At 42.2% G+C, this 21,963-nt stretch overlaps 1 protein-coding gene across 5 annotated transcripts in view; it reads right to left on the reverse strand.

The window, feature by feature from the left end:
• gria4b (glutamate receptor, ionotropic, AMPA 4b) overlaps positions 1-21,963 on the reverse strand; it is a 198,330-nt gene that overhangs the window by 69,227 nt on the left and 107,140 nt on the right. For all 5 annotated transcript variants that reach the window (XR_007450696.1, XM_049593051.1, XM_049593050.1 and 2 more), the window contains exons 3-5: positions 20,755-20,994; positions 6,427-6,611; positions 109-162 (exon numbers count right to left, since the gene is read on the reverse strand). Coding sequence is in view for 4 of the 5 variants with exons in the window: in XM_049593051.1 (XP_049449008.1) it covers positions 109-162; positions 6,427-6,611; positions 20,755-20,994 (479 nt within the window). In the remaining variant the exon portion in view is untranslated. The remainder of the gene's footprint in view (positions 1-108; positions 163-6,426; positions 6,612-20,754; positions 20,995-21,963) is intronic.

Here is a 21,963-nt window from a genome sequence, read left to right on the forward strand (position 1 = left end):
CAGGGGAAAACACAGGGAGGAGACAGTACACAGATATGAGACAGCAAGAGAGAGATGACAGACAGAAGCAAACAGACAAATAAACCATCAGAAGTCATTTTCTCTCACCAGGTTGGCCATGATGTAATGGTAGCCTTTGACATGTTTCCCGACACTGACAATCTGTGAGGAGGCGGAGCAGAGCTCAATGTTAATCTGACTGGATCACAGTATAGCATACGTTAATTACATGAAGTGATGCGTGTGACAGGCGAGTGTGTGTGTCTTGACACGGTGGGACCATCGAGATTCATTCCATAGAGGATCGGACGTCTAAACAAATGAACAGGCGGTCACGTCTGTGTCTCACTGAGGAAGTAAACATTTCACGCTTTTAGAGACATGACAAAGCTTCTCGACACTCTTACACAACACGAGTACAACGGCAGAGCTGCATCTCAGTGATAAGAACTGATTTTGAAAGCTGACATCTGCTGGGAAATCCCACTGGACATCCAGTTAATAAGGGCGTGAATTAAAATATAAAAAAAATCCTTTGGATCGCTCAGGAAAGCTCAGACTGATATCAGTTCCCCAACAGCTTCACATGCTGTCAAGACCTGAGCAGCAGGTAGTGAAACTCTGCTGTCTGTGAATGTTTCCAGCTGCAAAATGGAAGATTAAAATATATAAATACATCCTTTAGATCGATTAGAATCACAACATGTACACTGTAGGAGAGATTAGCATCCAATCCACACTGCTGAGAGGTCGAAAATAAGTCAGTTTGCTCATATTGAAGGCTCTGTTCATCCATAGGGTTTCATTAAGACAATCTCAGCAGTTGACAGTAGTTACATCAAACTGTTCACAGTGAATAGTCCCGATTATTAACAAGTGTGGTAATTCTAGTTAATTCTGGTGCTTCAGTATAGTGTCAGAATTTTTTAAGCATCTTTAAAGGGGCAAAAAGCGAAATCGTTTCACCGCTAGGTTTGCTGTTGTGCACTGCCTGTAGACCAAAACAAAGTGTGTCATGAGCCACACCTCCCTCTAATAAATGTAATATATTTGCTGAGATGGAGGCGAGGCTCAGTGACTAGAAAAGCTGGTAGAAGCGCTACATAGCTGTAAGTTACTCCAGTAGCTGGTGGCAGCCGACTCGGCTAGTGCTAACACCGGGAGCTAACGTTCCTCTTCTTCTCCGTGAGTGAGAGCGATGTTTTAGCCTAGCGGGCAGCTGGCTCGCGGGCTGCTCACTAGGCTAAAACATTGCTTCAGGTTAAAGTGGGAAGAAGCAGCAGGTTTATCGGGCAGTTGAGTGAAGCTGGGTGAAGTGAAGGCTGCAGAGGAAACACCGGGATGGCCCGCCAGGCTGCCCGCCAGGCTCGCGGGCTGCCTGCTAGGCTAAAACATCGCTCTCACTCACGGAGAAGAGTAGGAACACTGTGTTAACACTAGCCGGGATCCGAGTCGGCCAAAGCCCACCAGGCTGCCCGCCTGGCTCGCGGGCTGCTCAAACTGTCTCTAGCCGAGTCGGCTGCCACCGGCTACTGGAGTAATTTACGCTCATGGAGCGCTTCTATCAGCTCATCTAGTCACTGAGCCTCGCCTCCATCTCAGCATCTCAGCGAGGCTACATTTTACAATGCTAACTGAAAACAACTGTAACGCCTGACCCATTGCTGGGACTGAGCTGCTAATAACTCAAGCTCCACATGAACGTACATGAACGCGCAGCCGGACCGGCTTGTAAACAATGGGCTGGAGATCAACACAGAGAGAGGGTGTGTGAGGTCATGCTATACTCCAGATGAAATTACACCTCTAGTTCTTCACATAGCAATTTTTTAATTCTTTCAATCTAGAAATGATGAATTTCACTTATTGCTCCTTTAAGCTAGAATTACCGCCACATGGTTGTATGCCTTCACTACCCAGTCAAGTTGCATTTACAGTTCACATCCATGTCTGTGAAAACATGAATGCTTAACACACGTCTTCAGTGAGGCAGCACAGATCTATACAATCAACACAATTTCAAGGTGGACACCAAAGATTAGTGTCATTAATTCAGCGTCTGACCAAACATCTCCCTTCTGTTCCTGAGATATGATATTGAGTAACGGCCAGAAAAGTCTTTCTGACCTTTGACCTTTAAGGTATAAAATGTCATCACTTCATCATGATATCCTACTAGACATTTGTGTGAAGCTTTGTCATAAATAGCATTTTAATTCTTGTCTTATGGCCTGAAAACCTGAGCTATGGCCAAAAATATGGCTTGTGAGGTCACAGTGACCTTGACCTTTGACCTTTGACCACAAGCTCTAATCAATTTGTTCTTGAGTCCAAGTGGATGTTTGTGCAAAGTTTAAAAAAAAATAATCCCTGAAGACAGTCTTGAGATATAGCGTTCACAAAAATGAGACTAACAAGGTCACAATGACCTTGACCTTTGACCACCAAAGTCTAATCATTGCATTGCTGAGTCCAGTCTATGCTGGAACACCTGTGTTCACCATGGATGTATAAAGAGACCTGGATACATCGTTGGCAGCGGGGCCTCAGTTGCTCAGTGTACATGGAGCCAAAATGGTTCCACTGCCACCTTTAAAACAAGCCGGATGACCTGGTACTGCTTCCACACTGTGTAGCTCATAGAACAACCAGCAGTTCTACGCTCCCCTAATTTAAATTGTGCAGCTCTTCTATTTTAGAAATGTTATTACAAAGATTGGATTAAATCAAGCTGGTGAAAGGAGTCATTTCGCAGGGGTTGTGACAAGTTGTGAAAAGTATCCACTTATTTACAGACATCTCTTTCGCCATCAAAGTCTATGGGGAAAAGTCTTTTTGGGCCACAGGGCACCACGTATCAGGTCAGGCAGTTGTAATTTCACTGTTTGGCCACTATAAAGATTGGCTTCAAATGTCAGCACACTTCCTGGAAGCCTGGTTTTCACCCTCGGTCTCAGACACTCCGATTTAGCGCCCATGTCTTTAAGCCCCCTTCTGAAAAAGCCCACTCTGCTCTGACTTTTCAACACTTCAGGGTTTCTTCATGTTGGAATCTCTGCAGCATTACGGCAGCCAGGAGAATGACTGTCAGAATGTGATGCAACTGTCTACCAAGAAAAATCCCCAAATGAAACTTCTAAACCAAAATCTTCACAACAGGACATGTTCCAGCAGGAATATGATCCGAAATCAGGCACAAATTAAAAACACCAGCAACCGAGATGACGTGTCCCCCTGACGTTAGGATGTAGCCACATGTAGCAGTGCAATATACCTGGAGCAGATGACCATGTAAAAAAATCTGTGAAGCTTGAGGGTTTGAAACTTTGGACTTTGTAACATTATATATATATATATATATATATATATATGTGTGTATATATATATATATATATCTATATCTATATCTATATATATATATATAGATATAGATATATATATATATATGTATGACAGACAATAATGATGCATGATAGCGGCTTCATTCAGACATGACAAGACCGGTCTGAAGAAGCTGGTGTGATATTTGGCATCTGATGTGAGAAGGGGAGATGTCACCGCTGGAAAACAACTCTGAATTGGAAAATAATGATGTGAAGGAAGACAAGCATTTTCTGTTATAACCTATTATTACATCATCATGAGTATGAGAGAAATTTAAGTGAAAAATAGAGGGAACACTGGTCTGATTATTATTGCAGTTGTGCTGGATTTTTTGTTTTCACCTGTGTGAAACCTTTACCTGTTTGTGTACTTCTACCTCTTTACTCTGCACTGTGAGGGGGAAATCATTTTATCAGACTGATCTTATAAGAGATGAATCTCTTGCTCTTTCACAATTTTCCATGATTTATCAAGCAGATTTTGTTAGACATTCGAGATAATCATTAAATGATACATTTATTACAGTGCTCTTTAAAAAGTCAGAACAAGACATGAATATTTAACCTTGTGCTGTTGCAGCCTTTACGCTAATGTGATGACATTCAGTGCAGACTTGTGTCATGTTGGAAATGTTACAGATGCCACCTGGTGAATGTGACTTGGTCATTTATTCAGATAGGACACCAACATATTACTGACACAGTTACAGAATCACTGCCTTGGGGTTGTATGCCTCCGCCAACCCGTCAAGTCCTAGTAGACATCTGTGTGAAATTTTGTCATTTTGTCAGCTTATGAAAACCTGAGCTATGGCCAAAAATATGTTTTGTGAGGTTACACTGAACTTGACCTTTGACCTTCCACCATCAAATTCAGTTCATTCCTCACTTCAAGTGGACGTTTGTGCCAAATTTGAGGAAATTCCTTGAAGGCTTTCCTTAGATATTGTATTTAGGAGAATGCAGCGGACACAAGGTCCTTTGATCACCAAATCCTAATTACTTCATAAAAATTAGATAGATGCAACTTCACAGCTACCTTGAAATAACCTTTGACCACTAAATTCTAATCAGTTCATCTATGAGTCCAACTGGATGTTTGTGCCAAATTTGAAAAAAAATTATGTCAAGGTGATCTTAAGATATCACGTTCACAAGAATGAGACAAAAGAGGTCATGGTGACCTTGACCTTTGACTTTCATCCTTCTAATTCTCATCAGGTCATTCCTGAAACAAAGTGAATGTTTGTGCCAAATTTGACGAAATTCTCTCAAGGTCTTCTTCCGATATTGTGTTCAGCAGAATGTGGTGGACACAAGGTCACAGTGACCTCTACCTTTGACCACCAAATTTTGATCAGTTCATGACAAAGAGACAGATGCAAGTTCACAGCAACCTTGCATTTTGACCTTTGACCACCAAATTCTCATCAGTATATTATTGAGTCCAAGTGGACGTTTTGTGCCAACCCAAAAACATAACTGCCTCTGGCCCTGGCTATCAGTGGCGCGGCTGTACAAAAAGGTGCATGTCTGAAAGAGGCTTTACAGTACATTTCAGTTACCTGGACACCTCTTGGACTTTAATTTTAACTTTAAGCAGCTATGGTACAGTTTGTACAGCTTGCAAATTAGCTGCCAGCGGATTAAAGTCCCATCTGTAAGTGAAACAGGTTTGCATTTAGAGATTACATTCAAAGTAACATCTGGTTGCCTATAAGCCTTGATATGTACTGACCGTGCTGTTAATAAGCAGCTAATGAGACCCAATTACGTCTTCAAATCCTTGTCCAGGACCAGGAGAATTTGGCAAGATGCAAATATGAACAGGATGACAGCTGGAATGAATGCAGGCTAAAATAGATGTTTATGTCTCACTCTGACCACCGCTACAAAAAAGACTTTATCATCCCACAAGCTCTAAGTATGACAGTCAATCACATCTACTTGTGAGATGTTCTGCACACTGTCACTGAGCAGGAAGTCTGCTGCTGCTGCTGCTGCTGTTGCTGCTGCTGCGTGGGGCAAAGAGACTCTCCAACTTACACACATCTGCAAAGTAAACTGTTAGAACTATGACAGATGTCAGAGTGGAGATTTCCTGAATAATTGAACAATTACAGAGACACCAGTTGCCCCAGGGAAAGATGGAGGGATGAGGGGGTGAAGAGGAAGAGAAGGAGGAGGAAGAAGGCACACATCGTATTCTGAGTGTGCTCATGCCAACTAACACCACCGGAGATCCAAACAGACTGTTTCCAAGCTCAAAACTTTCTAATTAGCACAAATATACTCAAAAAAAAAAGAAAAAACAGAGTGAAACAAACAGTAACTGTGTAAAGTATTAACTTCTGTTCTTTGTAGATATTCAGCTTCTGGGGTCCTGCAGTTGCATTTTAGAGAATGTGAAAAAGTTTAGTAATTAAAGTGATTTTGTTGATCTTATGGTATGGAAACTAAGAGTTTTAGATTTAAGGTACACGCAAAATGTCTAATTACATTTGTCGTTCTCATTCTCATCTTAAAAGAACAAATATTCTCTGCCTCGTTACTCATCACACAATTGCCTTTGCATCATAACAGTTTCCTGGAAACCATTAAAAAACATTCAGAGTGTATCGAGTTGACAATTCTGTCAGAAATCAGGCAAACAGCAAGTATGCCAGGTCAAAGCTGAGCCAGGATGTTTGTCTCTGAATTGATGCATTAAGAGGTATGGATATAGCATGAGAGGTCAGCCTTGTTTTATTTATTTATTTATTTATTTTTTTACAAATTTGTCACAGAGCCCATCTGAGGCACCACAACATCCCAATCCCCTGTGGCCTACTATATGTTCATGGGAAACTGTAATCGATATTTACAATGAACATTTTGCGTAAAATTTTTACCATTCACCTTCATTTTCCCATCCAAACAAGTTTGGCTAGCTTGGTCAGTTGTCTGGACTTGTTGTCTACAGTAATGTGCTGCAATTTAGTCTGACTGCTCTGACAAAAAGACACACAAATAAGAACAAATGCTGATGTAGTGGTGGCATCACCTGTTCCAGCATGTTCTGCAGTCTCTCAGCCTCAAGGTCGATGACGAACTTCTTCTCCTGTCTCCGGTCCAGATCATCCAGCAGCCGTCGGTAACTGGCATCGTTGAAGTTTTCCACGCAGATGGCGCTGACCTGCCAGTTGTTTTGTCCTGCCTTCTCCATGATGGCTTGCAGGATGGCGTATCCTGATACAGTGAGACACACAGGACAAGACACATCAAAGAAGGGAAAAGAAAACACAACTTAACTTTACACAACTTATGAGTATCTTTTTGTTCTATATATTTATTGGATCCTAATACATAATAATGTTTAATGTGAGTACCATCCATTGTAGGCAAAGATAAGCTCAGTATGCTTAATAACTACTATAATAATAATAATAATAATAATAATAATTACTATATTCATTGATATACCCCTCGTCCCTTTGTAAACATGAACAAACAGCAAATGCACATTTTCAAATCAATGAAGTGTAAAGTTTCATCAAAAAGAAACAAATTCACCTGACCTCTAGTGGCCGTAGTAAAAATGACGGGGGCAAAGGTGGTATCTCAAAAGCAAAGTGATGTATGTTAAGAAAGTGTTTTTGAGAGGTCGACGACACGTGAGGAACAAAGAGTGGCTATTTGTGGATTCCCCTCCATTTACAGCAAAGTATTTCAAAGTTTCCTCTCAAACAAAGAGAGTGGGTTTTCATTCGGTTTTTAATCACAAAACACGAGGCGCCCACTCCATGCCCAACAAATGTGTTAAATGCTTTTTCTACTTCATCAAAACATTAGACTTTTGAATATATTAGAACTTCCATTTTGCTCGTGATCACTCTTCTTCTCTACTTTGCACTGGAGCATTGCCATGTTTCTAGGCTCGTTATCGCCATCAGCTGTAACTCAGTGGAATTACACAGCAATAATGGCAACTTGTGTTACATGCATGCTTGTGCACTTGAGGCCCCTGGGAAGTGTGTTGGGCTTTGAAGCCAATTTTCATAGTGGCCAAACAGTGGTACTGCTTTTTCCCACTGATTTAAATTGCGAAAGAGACATTTGTAAATCAGTGCATACATTTTTTTGAGGGTAATGACTCATTTCACTATCAGGATTTGATCCATCTGGTCCCCATAAAATTTCCGAAGTCCAGAAGAGCTGCAAGAACAAATCATTTTACCCGCATTCATTTTAGCAGAACGCTAAACCAGAAGTTAGCCATTCAGCTGGTGGAAGTAAGACACTCTGCAAAACTCAGTCGCACTCGGTCACTGTAAGTCTTTAGAGTGCCTGCTCTATTGGCTGCACAGTGCAGAAGTGGTGCTGATAAACCCTCGGATCATCTGGGTAATTTTACATGCCACAGTTGAACCATCTTGGCTTCATGTGCCACTGAACAACTTTCACATTCATTGCTGAATCCAGGCATCTTAATACATCCATGACCCACTTACATATGCGTCCTCACACTGATGTGAACTTTGTAAGACACACAAAAATGTGGACCCAATATTCAAATCATCAGGTTTGTGCTGTAGCTCATAGTGTGTAAGAACTCCACATGGTTCCATTCAGATTGTGAGATTTTAGAACATTTTCATTATCTTCAAGAGAACTAGAAAATATAAATCATCACATGTATCCTGTTGATGTCTATGTGTGTATTTTGAGGCAGATCTGGATCCATTTTCTAGTGTTAGACGTTAAGTGCTTCCTGAATGCTTTTTAGTCCGTGTCAGTGTGACAGCTCCTCAATATGTTTACTGATGAAACTGAGGCTGCTATACTTTCTGGCTGAAATATGCTCATGTGAAGTGATAAAACACAATAATTGGTGGTTTAACTCAGAAACTGGCTTTAGTTGACACAAGATCCTTGGCAAGACAGCCCTTCTCTAAACTAAAAGACACCATGCTGAAGCAAACTCCTCTCAAGCTTTTATCTTTTTCCAGCCAGATCCTGGCTTTTGGTCCAGGCAGTGAAACAGGCTCGCCTCCATGAGTAGGATGTAACATTACTGTTGGGGGGGCACACTGTCAGGTTTGTGTATAAAGAAGATGAGTGTCAGAGAGGAAACTAGGGAGCTGTGAGGGCGGCTGTTCTCCAGCAGGAACAGATGTCCCCCTTAAACGGCCCCTCCTGGTGGCCATCACAATCTGGCAACCCGTCTCCCTTTGCTCCCAATTAGTGGATTAACCTGTGCTCTGGCAACCCGGCTCCCTCTCCACCTCCTCCATCCCATCCTCAGCCCCTTGCTCCCTGTTAGAGGGATGTCGGCGCCAGGAGGGACTGCTGGTTGAGACGACAAACACATGCTCCCACATGCATGTATCATCTCAGAATGTCCTCAGTTACTCCTGGTAGAGCTGGTTCATGGCATTTTGACTAACTATTGGGACTTGAATCAGACACAGTCATTGTTCCTTTTCTCAGTTATGACAAAAAACAAAAGGGGTCACATGTCGCAAAAGCTAGAAAAGAGCATGAAATTCAAAATGTGCTGTCACAAGGTCTTTACCATGCAAGGCTCTGGGAACAGTCACATTTTTTTAATATCTTATTTCATGCCTTTATAAACAGTTGACATTAGAGAGATGACAGGAACTGAGGGGAAAGAGATGGAAAATGACATGTAGCAAAGGTCCCCAGCTGGAACCAAAAAAATCGCACTTGTTGCGGTTTATGGTCTGCAACAGGACGCTCGCCTTTTTTCTCTTTTGAAAGGCCAGCGTTGGATTACATTTGAAGCTTATCAAAACTGAGTTTTGGTGTTGTTGCAACTTAAAATGGCACATTTGTGGATTGTTGCACACTTAGAGGAAAAACAAAAGCGACAAATTCAGCTGAAAATGAAAAAAGACGCCATAACTGCAAGGCATCTCATTGCTATACCTGCACAACAACATTGAAATGTAAGAAAGGAAGGACTTTTTAAACCCCTTTTACAAAAAAAAAAGTGACTTGGAGATCATGTATAACCTGTGAAGGTCTGGACACACTGAAACCAACATCGAAGAACAAGTGGCAATGAAGGCCAACTGTTCTGTCACCTTATGTCGCCTTTGTCTCGGCTAAAAAGCTACAGTGGAACACACTGCAAAGACTACAGCCGATGGCCAACTAACATGTATGTTCTGCACCTATGTGAGAGGAAATAACTCTCCACAGCAGCAGGCGGCAGTACTCTGTATTCGTCATTCGAAAAGGGAAATGGGCAGACTGATGGAACAGATTCAAGAAGCTAGTTAGCCAGTTAGCACATTAACAACACGTCTCAACGTTGATAGAAAAGTGACTACTGTGCGCTAGCGGACAATAACACAAACATTTACAAACTGTTTCTGCTAAAAACCTCAATGGCTAACAAAACAAACAAACAAACAAAAAAAAATAAAATTACTGCTTCACAGTTGTATGCCTCTCTGAACCAGTAAAGTTTCTCTGACAGTTTACATCCATGTCTGTGAAAACGGGTCCATGTCATTGGTCCGACAGCCCATTGGTTTGACATCCCATTAGTCTGACTGTCCGCGGTGCTGAACGGCTCGCAGCGGGCGTATGTTGCGCCGCGACCGGCTCTGGGTCAGCTGGGAAAGGCTTGAGGCGAAGCAGGCTCACAGCTTATGTTTGCCACTTTCTTTTTCATTTTAACTCACACCATGATCTTTTCCTGACCCTAACCAAGGGGTTTTTGTGTCTAAACCTAACCAGACCTTAACCACAGGGCATCATGATGATTTCGGAATGGACTTTGGAACAATGGGTTTAATATAGTCGGAACAATGGGCTGTCGGACCAATGGGCAGTTCCCTATGAAAACATGGATGCCTCACACACACATCTTCCCTCCGACAGCACAGACGACCTATAGTTTCAAAATTTGTGTCACCATTTTAGTATCTGACCAAATTCTTGAGTTATGGTCAAAGAGCACATTTTGTGAGGTCACAGTGACCTTGACCTTTGACCTTCCACCACCAAATTCTAATCAGTTCACTTTGTATAAAATTTGAGGAAACTCCCTCAAAGCCTTCTTAAGGTATCACAAGAATGAGATGGATGCAAGGTCACAGTCACCTTGACCTTTGACCTTGAAATCCAATTATTGTCATCATCAGCTCATTGCTGAACCCAAGTGAATGTTTGTGCCAAGTATGAAGAAATTCCTTTGGGGCATTTTTGAAATATCACTTTCACGAGAATGGGATGAATGGTGTATGGGTGGACGGATGTATAGACGGAAAGACATACATACAACCTGAAGACACAATGCCTCTGGCCATGGCTATCCCCAGCGCAGAGGCATAAACACCCCATATAACTAGTTTGTTTCCATCTCACACCCTCTTGACTTTAGCTCGTTGTTTGCTTTCCTCACTTCTGTTTCTCCTCTCATCCACTAAGCTGAGCTGCCAATCAGGGTGACTGAACTGGCCCAAAAAAAAGAAAGAAAAACAAACCAAACCAAGGGCGACAGACACTCAACGACAGCCCAACACTGACCAATTGCCGAACGTCTGCTTAGTGTGTCAGGGTCCTTACATGAAAGAAAAACATAAAGACATCAATATGCCACTAAAACAAAGTATATGATATGAGTTTTAACAGACAACTAGATGTTATTCACCTGCAAATAACCAAAAACATACTGACTGTTCTGTGCTGTTCACCAAACTCTGGATAAAACAAAACGAAATATCCACCAGCCTTTGTAATGAGTGGATGATGGCACTAGATGTCGGTGAAGATTCTCAGTCATCCAGGTCGTGGTAAACTTAAATGCTATATTGTAGGCAACTGGACATCAAGAAGCTTCTTCACTTCTAACTGACTGGTGTGGAGCCGCAGGGTTTAAACTCTGTGTGGGTGTGAACTCTTACAGAGTCTTTGAGGGGTGGTCTTAGGGGTTAACGACACATGTGACCTTAATGACTCTGTAAGGGTTCACACCCACACAGAGTTTAAACCCTGCGACTCCACACCAGTCACTTAGAACTGAAGAAGCTTCTTGGATGAGAGGTGAAATATCTTGAAGAAACTCAAGCAAGCCCAGCTGATATACTACAATACGGTATTTATGATGCCACTAGATGGAACAGCAGAGCGTCCCCCACCTTTATAGAAAGTCATCCTGTAGGGAGCGTAGATATTTTCATGGCGATCCATAGGATAGTTACTGAGAAGGTTCAGTCTGTACTGACACTGACTTCCCTACAACCAACCATCAGTTCCATATATTAAACAGAAAAGCTCATCTTTACCCATCTTATCCTTTTTGTGTCTTCTATCCTCTCTCGAGGACACACGTAGTTGTTGAGCAGCAGAACTTTCTGTTAATTGATCAATCTCAGTCCATGTTCACACTGTACTTCTGTTTTTCTCTCTGAGGAGGAAAACTCAGAACAGAAGAACAACCACGGCTGCTTTCAACACATTCAAAGTCTCCAGATCTCCCGGTGTGAACTCACTTTATTTCTTTACCTTTGCGTTTACTTTGTGGCGTTTGTGTCTGCCCGCCCAGGGACCGCAGACAGACAGTAGCCGGTGGCTAAATCTGATACAAAGCATCTCTTCTTATTGCTTGAAATACATGGTCCCTGACAAATAAACATAATAAAAAGGAGGGACTGTGTGCAGGGCTGGGATGCCACAGGCTGGGATGAAAACGACTCCCTGTGGTAGCTGCAGCTACTTTGCTGCTATTGACTGTATTGACTGGAGCCATTCTGCTACAAATGAGCAGCTGTTTTGTCTCACTGTTAGTGTGTTGTAGGGTGAAACCATAGTTTGTGTCATTGTACCTGTGTGCTCCTGTCCTTCTGGTTTACCATAGACTCATTCTCATAGAGGGCAGAGGTATGATGCTATGATGCAATACAGGACCTAAATTGTAAATAAAATTAAGTTGGAAAATTGGCTCATTATGTTTTGAACGGTCTCATTTTCATCACAACATGACACATGACTGCAGAGTAAAAGCTTATTATGAAGAGTCCTGATGGTGTGGTGGCTTTAAACTGTATGTAATACCAACAAATTTTGTATTTTGTATGCTATGACTGACTTTTCCAACTGTCCTCATCAGCAGATGAAGTGTTACGATTGTGTCTTTTCCAGTCAGTGTGAGAATGCCTGATGTGCACAATGTGTTGACATGGAGAGAGACAACCGGTGCACCAGCTACAGGCTCCAGCAGGTGATTGGCTCATCTCGGGAGACGGCCACGACACGTAGAGCCAAGATGGAGTTGCTTTTGTTTTGTTTTGTTGGCCTTTTCCCACCCTGAAGTTAAACCAGGCTCCCAGTCATGTGAATCTGTAAATAAAGTCGGTTGTTTCATGTTGAGCAATGTGTCTCTGCTTGGGGACGATGGAGCATGCTCAGTTGTCATTGAGATGGATCTGTTGATACACAAGCTCGCTAGCTGTTATGATTTTATCTATATTATGATTTCAAATTTAACTAAACGAGCTTCATTTTTGTTATTAAATTACTAAAAAGGTTAGAGTAGGAAACTAAATCACAATCGAGAGTCAGAAACTGTTCCCACTATCTCCCCAGATACAAATCAGCAGCTGGAGTGGGTTGCTTCTACAGCGTCTGTGCTATCTCTCATCATGTCCTATTGTGCCACACGCTGTACACACAGCGCATGGAACAGGAAGCCGCAGTGGTGGCAGCCGAGGCAAGCAAAGCGTGCAAAGGGCCAGCTGATTACCAGCTGATAAATGTGTAGCCCCGAGGCTGTATGTGGAGCAGCAGCCATCCGCAATCAGCATCAGCGTCAAAGACACAGCCACGGGCTAATGTGCACGCTAACGCATGTTGTGTTGATTGGAGCGGAGCTGGACACTAGATGGAAGCAGCTGCAGCCTGTGGAGAGGAGAGGAAGTGAACATCTGGCTTTATGTGTGTGATTTCAGCCTCCTCTCTGTATCTGTCCGTCCCTCTTGTCCCATCTTTACCCTCCAGTTTGATGCATATTGTCAGTGTCTGTCCACTGAGCCTCCATCCGTCCTCCTTCCTCCTTCAGTCTGTCCTTTACTCTCACCTCCTGCTCTCCACAGAGAGGCTTATGCTTTTAAAAAGAGACATCATCATGTCCTCTTCACACTGCTGTTACCACTCCATCTGCTGGAGGCGGATCTGCTTGTTTCCTTCGCTATGTCCTTCTTTTCCTCCCTTATTTCCTCCTTGGCTCTTCTCCTCTCCCCAACTTTTCTCTATTTTTTAATGCATTTTTTCCTACTTTCATTTCCTCTCTGTTCCTGTCTTCTTCTTCTCTCTCATTTACTCATCCCTTCTCATCTCTTCCCTTCTTGTTCAATCTTCTCTCATTTCCTCCCTCCTTGTATCCTCTCTTTTTGTCTACTTTCTCCTTTATTCCATTCTTTCCATTCTTTCGTCCCAATCTGCATCCTCTCCTTTTGTTTTCTCCCTCTCTGTTTCCTCTCCTTTTCTGTTCTCTTCTCTCCTACCCTTTCTTCTTGTTTCCTCCCCTCTCCTCGTTTCCTGTCCTCCCATTTCCTCCCTTCTTGTATCCTTTCTTTTTGTTTCCTCACTCATTTCATTTCTTCACTTTTCCTCTACTTTCCTTTCCTACCTCCTTGTTTCTTCTCCTGTCTTTTTCTCTCTCTTTGTTTTGCTCTCCTCTTCTCTCCTCTCTATTCCTTTCTTCTACTCTTCTTTTCTCTCCTCTTGTTTATTCTCATCTCTTGTCTCTTCTCCCCTTTCCTACCTCCCTGTTTCCTCCTCTCTCATTTCCTTTCTGCAAACTTCCTCTCATTTCCTCTCCTCTTCTCTTGTTTTCTCTACTGTCCTTTTCTTACCTCCTTATTTCTTCTCCTCTCCTTCCTTCCCTACTTGTATTCTCTCTTTTTGTTTCCTCCCTCCTTTTTCCCTCTCCTCTACATTCCTTTCCTCTCCTCTGCTTTGCTCTCCTCTCCTCTTGTTTCTTTCTTTCTTTATCTTCCCTACCTCCTTGTTTCTTCCCATCTCATCTATTCTCCTCTCCTGTCCTCCCTCCTCATTTCCCTTCTCTTTTATTTCCCTGCTGCCTTGTTTCCTCTTTTAATTCCTCTCATTTTCTCCCCTCTCCTCTTTTTTCCTCTGCTTTCCTTTCCTACCCCCTTGCTTCTTCTTCACTTCTTTCCTCCCCTCTTGTATCCTATCCTCTTTTGTTTCCTCCTTCCTTGTTTCCTCTCCTCTCCTTTTCTTTCCTCTCATTTCCACCCTCATTGTATCCTCTCACATTGCTCACTGCAACCTTATTTCCTTTCTTTTCAATTCCTTTCATTTCCTCTCCTCTCATGTTCCCTCTAAATTCCTTTCCTCCCTCCTTGTTTCCTGTCATCTTACTTCCTTACCTCTCAGTTCCACTCCTCTTTTCCCCTTTCCTTTCCTTTCCTTTCCTGTCCTGTCCTGTCCTGTCCTGTCCTGTCCTCATTGTTTCCTCTTCTCTCGGGTACTCTCCTTTCCTTTTCTCTTGTTTTTTATTTTGTCCTTTGGAGAGGAGAGGAAATGAAATCCAATTCATGTCCTCTCTCCTCTCCTCTCTCCTTTATTGTTTCCTCACCTCTTGTTTCTTCTCTCCTTCCCTTTCATTTCTTCTCCTTTCCTTTCCCCCCTCCTTGTTTGATCTCCTCTACTTTCCTCCTTCATTGTATCCTGTCCTCTCCTCCTGTCTCCTACCTCCTTGTTTCCTATCTTGTCCTTTCTTCTCTTATCCTTGCGTACCCTCTTGTTATCTCTTATCTCCTTTCTTCTTATCTCCTTTTAATTTTTGTCTCCTCTTCTCTCCTTTCCTTTCCTCTTCTCTCCAAAACATTTTCCTGGATTCATCTTGTATTCATTTTATTTTATTCTAACCTCTTATCTTCACTTCTTTAGTCCTCTCCTTCTATTTGTCTCTCTAAAACATTTCCTGGACTCTTTTTGTATTTTATTATTTGTATAATCTTTATTAATTATTTTCCCTGTGTGAGTGTGTGTTGGTGTTTAAGGGGGAAGCTTAGAGGAGCAGCTCTCAGCACAGAGCTACAGTAACCAGCCCTCTTATATCTCTGGTGCTGTGATGCAGGGAGTCAGACTGGCGCTCATTGACTGAGCTCAGCCATGCGTGGGCTGATTCTACATTATAGTCAATACTGGATGAATGCCTGGCACTGTGTGCGAAAAAAAAATCCTCAGGCCAAAGTGCTGCTGCCTGTAACCAAAAGCCTTCTGAAGCACTTGCATACTAAAATGTACATATACAGTCAGGCACACACTCTTGTCCCCTCCAACAAAGACACAAGTCCTCATGACACAGTTGAGGTTTAAATATATGCAAGTTGTCCTCGTTAGAAAAACTGCCAGAGTACACTCCTACTTTACTCCACAAGAAATTAAAAAAAATAATAATAATCTGAAGGATGGTGTCTGACTCTGCTTTTCCTGCAAAACTGCAGAGAGACAGGCGCATGATTTCTAGAGTTGTAAAAAAAAAAATGCTTGTGCAGAAATTTGCTTTCAAACCAGACAGCAAAAGAGGTGGTGGACGGAATAAAAAGTAAATGACAGAAATGTAGGACGAGGACATTAATAAAAATGAAAGACACATTATGAGAAGGAGGATGAGTAAAACTGAGCAGATGATTGCAATCAATAAACATTTCTGTAAGTGTTTCATGACAATATGAGTTATGAAACAACTGAAAAGTGCCGTCAGATACTGCTGCAGCACTTCAACAAAATGGTTCATCTGCTATGAAAACAATCACTTCCTTCTTCGTGAGTCAAGGTCATCTCAATACAGCCATAGCTGGTAATAGTACCCATATTGAGCCAGTCATGTTTTTCATATCCTTGACAGCCGGTGTTTCCTGCTATTAGGATGACAACAACTTCAGCAGAATGGCAGAGCTCAAACATCAGCCATCAGTCAGCTGAAACAAGTTCCTGGCTGCTGACTGGTTTCAGCACCACGGACAGAGACAGCAACAGGGCCATCATTGTTACAGGAAGTCAGGCTCCTGCAAATACTAAACTGTCTCTTTTTAAAGCTTTCAATTTTCTTGCTTGTGTTTTCTACATGTTGTGAACTTCTGTTGTGAAATGAATGACTAGTATGATGGTGTCCAGTTTTAGGGTTAATTCATTTTTTTATTTTATAGAGGTTCTTCAGATGTATAAAAGTGGGTTGGCTACCTGGAATTATGTGTCCATTCCTTGATTACCCTGTAAATTATTCATATTCCTTTAGTCTGTAAGGGTCGTCAGATCAAAAGAATCAAAAGGGTTTTTTATAAGAATTACTCCAAGTTGTGAGGATTGTTTTAACAGGATAAAGTGGTGTTGTATCGATATGGTGGGTGCCATAATCCTCATGTGCTGTAACTCACTCTTTCCTTGATGTGCTGTCTGTTGGCAGTTTGATCAAATGAATTATTTATAATTGATATATAATCTCAAGCCTACTTTGTGTACAAGTAATATTCATACTGGTTTAAATAAATAATTTGATTATTATATATATAAAACATGAAGTGTTTATAAAGCACTTTTTTTTACATAAATTAGAGTTTTAAGTTTTGCTGCTTTTCCTTTGAATTGTTTTATTATTTTTAATATATTTATAATAATGTTGATGTTTGGACTGTTGGTTGGACAAGACAAATATAAATATTGTGAAGGTGTCAGTATGGGCACCAGGTCATTGTGATGAGAGCCCCACTTTATCAGCCAATATTAGCCTCTCACAGATGTACTGGTATCGGTGTATATCAGTGGCATAACGTAGTTACAGCGGTCCCCTGTGCACACTATTATGACGGGTCCTAAGGTACGCTAGTGACTTGTTATGTGCCTAAACTAGCTACTGTACCACTGGATAACACCAACACACCCATATTAACTGACGTAGCACTTTTATTTTGAAAAAGACTGTATGCAAACTGTAAATTTCCTGTGAAAACGGAAGTGTATTTTGAAAGAAGACAATGCATGTAACAGGCTGAAGTTGACGCGGCATCCCAGAACGTCAACAACAAACGCACCCAGGGTACCTTGCATGTTGTATCTGGACATGAAAAGTCCAAGACCAAAGGTCGATATATGACGAGGTCAGAGTGAGAATGTTTTCATATATTCAGGTATTTATGCCCACTTGAGAAAATACAACGAAAAGCGACCAAGGCTGCAGTTGAGCCATACAACAGGGCACCACTGACAGGGGACCATCCAGAACCTGAGCTGCAGAGAGCTAACAGTGACTGATGGTGCCTTTGGTTAAACTGGAAGATAACTGAAATCATTCTGCTGCACTGAACTACAAACCAGACAGAGCCCATGTGTGCGTTATGATGCTTGGACGTTTTGCTCCTCACTTGGACAGAGGTGTGCTGAGACTATGGTTAGAACATTGGATAAATATTCTGATGACTGGCTGAGTACATTTTTTTGGTCATTTAATTTTGCTCCTGCCTCCAATGAATGACTAAGAGGGAAATACACATCTTACCCGGTGAATTAAGGATTTATTTCAGGCAAACCACAGTTGGTGATTGTTGGAACAGTGGACTAATGAACCACAATGGTTTTACTGAGTTTTATTTTGTTTCTGTCGAGTCTGAAGTCAAGATAAAGATCAACATCTAGATTAACTTTTGGAAGTATGTCTTGTGCCCTATGTGCTTGAGTTTATCAGCAGTAACCAGTTTTTGGGCAAACTGAGGCCGGTCGGGAAATCACTGGAGACCTTCTTTAGGATCCCTGCAGATAAAGTGGAAAGAATAAACCAAGGCCAGCGGGGGTGAGAGGGCAGATGATCACTGAGCAAGTACTTTTGTCACAGAACACTGGCCGATTAAGTAATAGCTTTTGGCTGTGGTGCTGAGACACAGCTTCCAGGGACTATACAATAAGGCATATTTGTTGTTGATAACACTAGTGTTATCAAATTTATGTTGTTTTTCTGGTGTTCTAGTGGAATAGTAAAGTAAGTTATTACTTTTTGCAAACAGAGCCGTGTTTGAGATGCCTACTTCCATGTGCTGGGCAGGTTTGGGGAGTATTTGGGGGTTTAGCGTCAGGAGCTCAGGTGCAATGCATCCTGGTGCATGTAGGGACTGAAATAACAGCTGTGCAAGAAGGAAAACTCAGTACAGCACACAATGAGGAATTTATTGCTTCAATCAACTACAATTACCATCAAACTGATTGTATATCCATGTAAATCAGGGTGAATTTCTCCTTTAAGTCTCGAGACATCGCACATAAAATCATCTGTGTTCCTTTTACGGATGAATACTGCTCTTGAATCAGTCGTGATGCCAGATTAAGGCTTTAAGCAATCTAAAAGTCTACTTGTGTGCCTGTGGGGCAGCACAGTCTTACAGCGGGGAACCTTTGTTGTGTTTCTGGAGAACACTTGATCAGATACAAGTAGTTTTTGTTGAGAGGAGAGGAGGCTTTTTACCCAGTCAAGCGTGTACGACCTGAGATAAGAGGAAAAAAGAGCCAGGGAATGAGTTGTTCTGAAGGGAGGCCATCCAGATACGGTCCTCACTCTGTTGCTCCTGTACAGCCAATCTGCTCAAACACTCAGTGCAGCCCCCACAGCACCACAGAGAGAGAATGAAACACCCCTGACTACCTTCTGGAAAATGTATGAAAGCGAGATGTGGAGATGCGATCCAAGCAGTAGCCCATATCCAGTGTCTTGTAATGGAAATGTGACACGCAAGTGTGTGTGTGTGTGTGTGTGTGTGTGTGTGTGGTGAGACAGAGGCGAAGACTGGGTGGGTGACAGAAGAAAAAAATGAAAGGGGACAAAGAAAAAATCCGAAGAGGGAGAAACACACACGGATGAGAGAAATATGCTGCCCTGGTCCTCGGGAGGGGAGTGGAGCCAGAGACAGATGGAGGGAGAGGTCTAACACTATCCACAACACTTCTAACAGCAGCTGCACTGCAATATTGATCACTTGGTGGCCCCAAGACATGTTGTGGATTAAAAACAGCCATTATTTTAGCGAGCACATCCATTCACACCTCTGTGATCGCTGTGTAGGACGCACGAGGGCAAAGAAACACCATGTACCCGCCTACTGACAGAATTCTACACTTACTGCAAATAAATCAGTTACTTTGAATGAATATAACTATATTTAGGTCAATGTAATGTTTGAGAGTGTCAGACATTTATTGAAATACTGTAAAATTAGATTTATTGCACTAAACCATGCAGATAATCCAACAGGTCCTAATAACAAAATGATTGGTCTTGTCAGCAAACCAAAAACAAATATCTTGTCCGCCATCTTTATGGACAAGGTGTGGTTAAATTGAGCCAACTAAAGCTAAAGATCATAGTTATGGTTAAAAGACACCAACACTGACTGTTGGTAGATGGGGGACTGCCCATTGTTCTGACTGCTCATAATTCAGACCCCCCAATAGACTGAACCGAAAACAGGTGTGGACTGGCAATCTGGACACAACATGAGCTTCTGTTTGGGAGAAAATACTCAAAGAAAACTGCCCTGTACAGCCACGCCCATTTGTTTTCAGGATATCAGGCTGTTGGACAAATGGGCGGTTGGTCCGATGGGACATTTTTTGTGCTGTTGCGGCTTGAAAATTATGATCTGTCGGAACAATTGCATAGCACCAGTAGGAGACAGGATGTAAACTGCTGTCGTTTTATATGCGCAAACATCAGTCCATCTTGACCTCCTGCCTCTGAGGTTTTGTGGCAGTATAATAACTCACTACTGTGCTTCTGACAGACATGGGATTTAGCTAGTGTCCCGGTCATTACGTGGAGAAACCAACAGAATTCTCAAGATGTTGATTCATCAACATGGATATCTTTAATAAAAGATAACAGCCAGGAAAATATCAGCAGGTACATTTTGTTATAGCTTTAGCCAAGACCGGCCACAGCCATCTCACCAAAGCTTTCACTTGATATGTCTCTCTTGTTTTATCTGTCTAGATGTCTGTTTCTCTGTGGCACAAAGTGCAGTAAGTGGCTGACAGTCTCTAGAGGACAGAGATTAAAAAGCCAAAGTGGAGTTACTGCAGTTTGACTTGCTTTTTACCTCCATTTTGTTGTTACTGTAAATTTTACCTGCCATTTTCAAGGGGATTACACATCTCTGTGGCATAATATATAACGTCAGACTTGTGTCATGTGTCGTTACTGTTCTGAGTTTTGGATGCATCAGTTCATTCAGTTGTTTAAAGCACAGCACACACACACACACACACACACACACACTGGCACTACCATCTCCAACTTTTATATAACTTTTCAAAGGAAAGACAAAAGCAGCCGATCCTCATCACTCACCCCGGTCAGTGTCGTACAGGAAAACGAACTTGTTCCAGTCGTAGTGGTCGAGGAGGGACAGGAGCGCCCCCCGGATGGACGGCCGGAGCTGCAGGGTGAACTGGCTCTCGCCCTCGGTGGGGAAGCTGGGCGTGATGAGGGAGATGTGCAGGGCGCTGCAGAAGGACGTCAACGTGTGCACCGAGCGCTTGTCGTACAGGCCAAAGATGGCGAAGACACCGCGGGAGTACTGGGAGCAAACTGGGGAAAGAAAAAAATAATGAATTACGAAACAAGAAGATAGAGCAAAGGCAGGCCAGCCAGGAAATACAAGCAGGGGGACAATGTTTTCAAAAGTGGGCCCCTCATCCACACCTAACACACCCTCCTGGGAATATAATCCAATCAATCCTATTCCACATGTATTTAGTATCTTGTACTTGGGTCTACTCTTAAGACCTTGTTTTCTTATTTTGAAAAGCAGAGGTAGTCACATATGTGTGTCCTTAGCGTAACTTTGGAGCATAATTTGGCCCCCTTTCTGACAAGATAACTAAACACAGTTGATACCAATAGACGCCTTAGGTCCTCTAGTTTAATATGTTACCCATATCTTCAGTGTAGCTTTAAAACTTAGCCTGATACATTGGGTTTATTTGCTTCAGCTCTGCCTGTCATACCTGCTGCTCCTTCACATTTTTTTGTCAAACATTTGTCCACTGCGTCTCTGCTCCTTCATTTTCTTGACCTCTCTGTACCCTGACTCTTCCTTTAGGAGCTCCTGAATTTTTAGTGAGGCACTCTGACTGAACTAATCAGGCAGCAGTTCTGAAATTTTGAAAAACATATCAAGGAATATGCAAACAATAAAAGTAACCACATAAGGCCAAAGTGGGTCCTTGAAGGCCACCTCGCCCCGTCAGTACTCATAAGCACCTCTTATTTCTCTGAAGTCATTTATCTAATCAGTTTTCTCCACATTCTTTCTGAGCTTAATCCCTGACCGCTCGATGCTTTTACTCTTTCTGGGTTTTCTCTGAAATCTTTTTAACTAATCTGTTTAATCCCCCTTTTTCCTCAAAACCTTTCTATTCTAATCAATTCATGTAACTGTCCTTGAGTCGCATGACACTTTGTTTGACTCAACATTTGGCATCACAGGTCCAACATCTTACATGTATGGTGCATATGCAGCATGTTTTTGCAGAGTCAGTCTTATTGTTGGTTGCC

The sequence above is a fragment of the Epinephelus fuscoguttatus genome, linkage group LG12, assembly GCF_011397635.1.
Source record: "Epinephelus fuscoguttatus linkage group LG12, E.fuscoguttatus.final_Chr_v1".
NCBI classification, from domain to species: Eukaryota; Metazoa; Chordata; class Actinopteri; order Perciformes; family Serranidae; genus Epinephelus; species Epinephelus fuscoguttatus.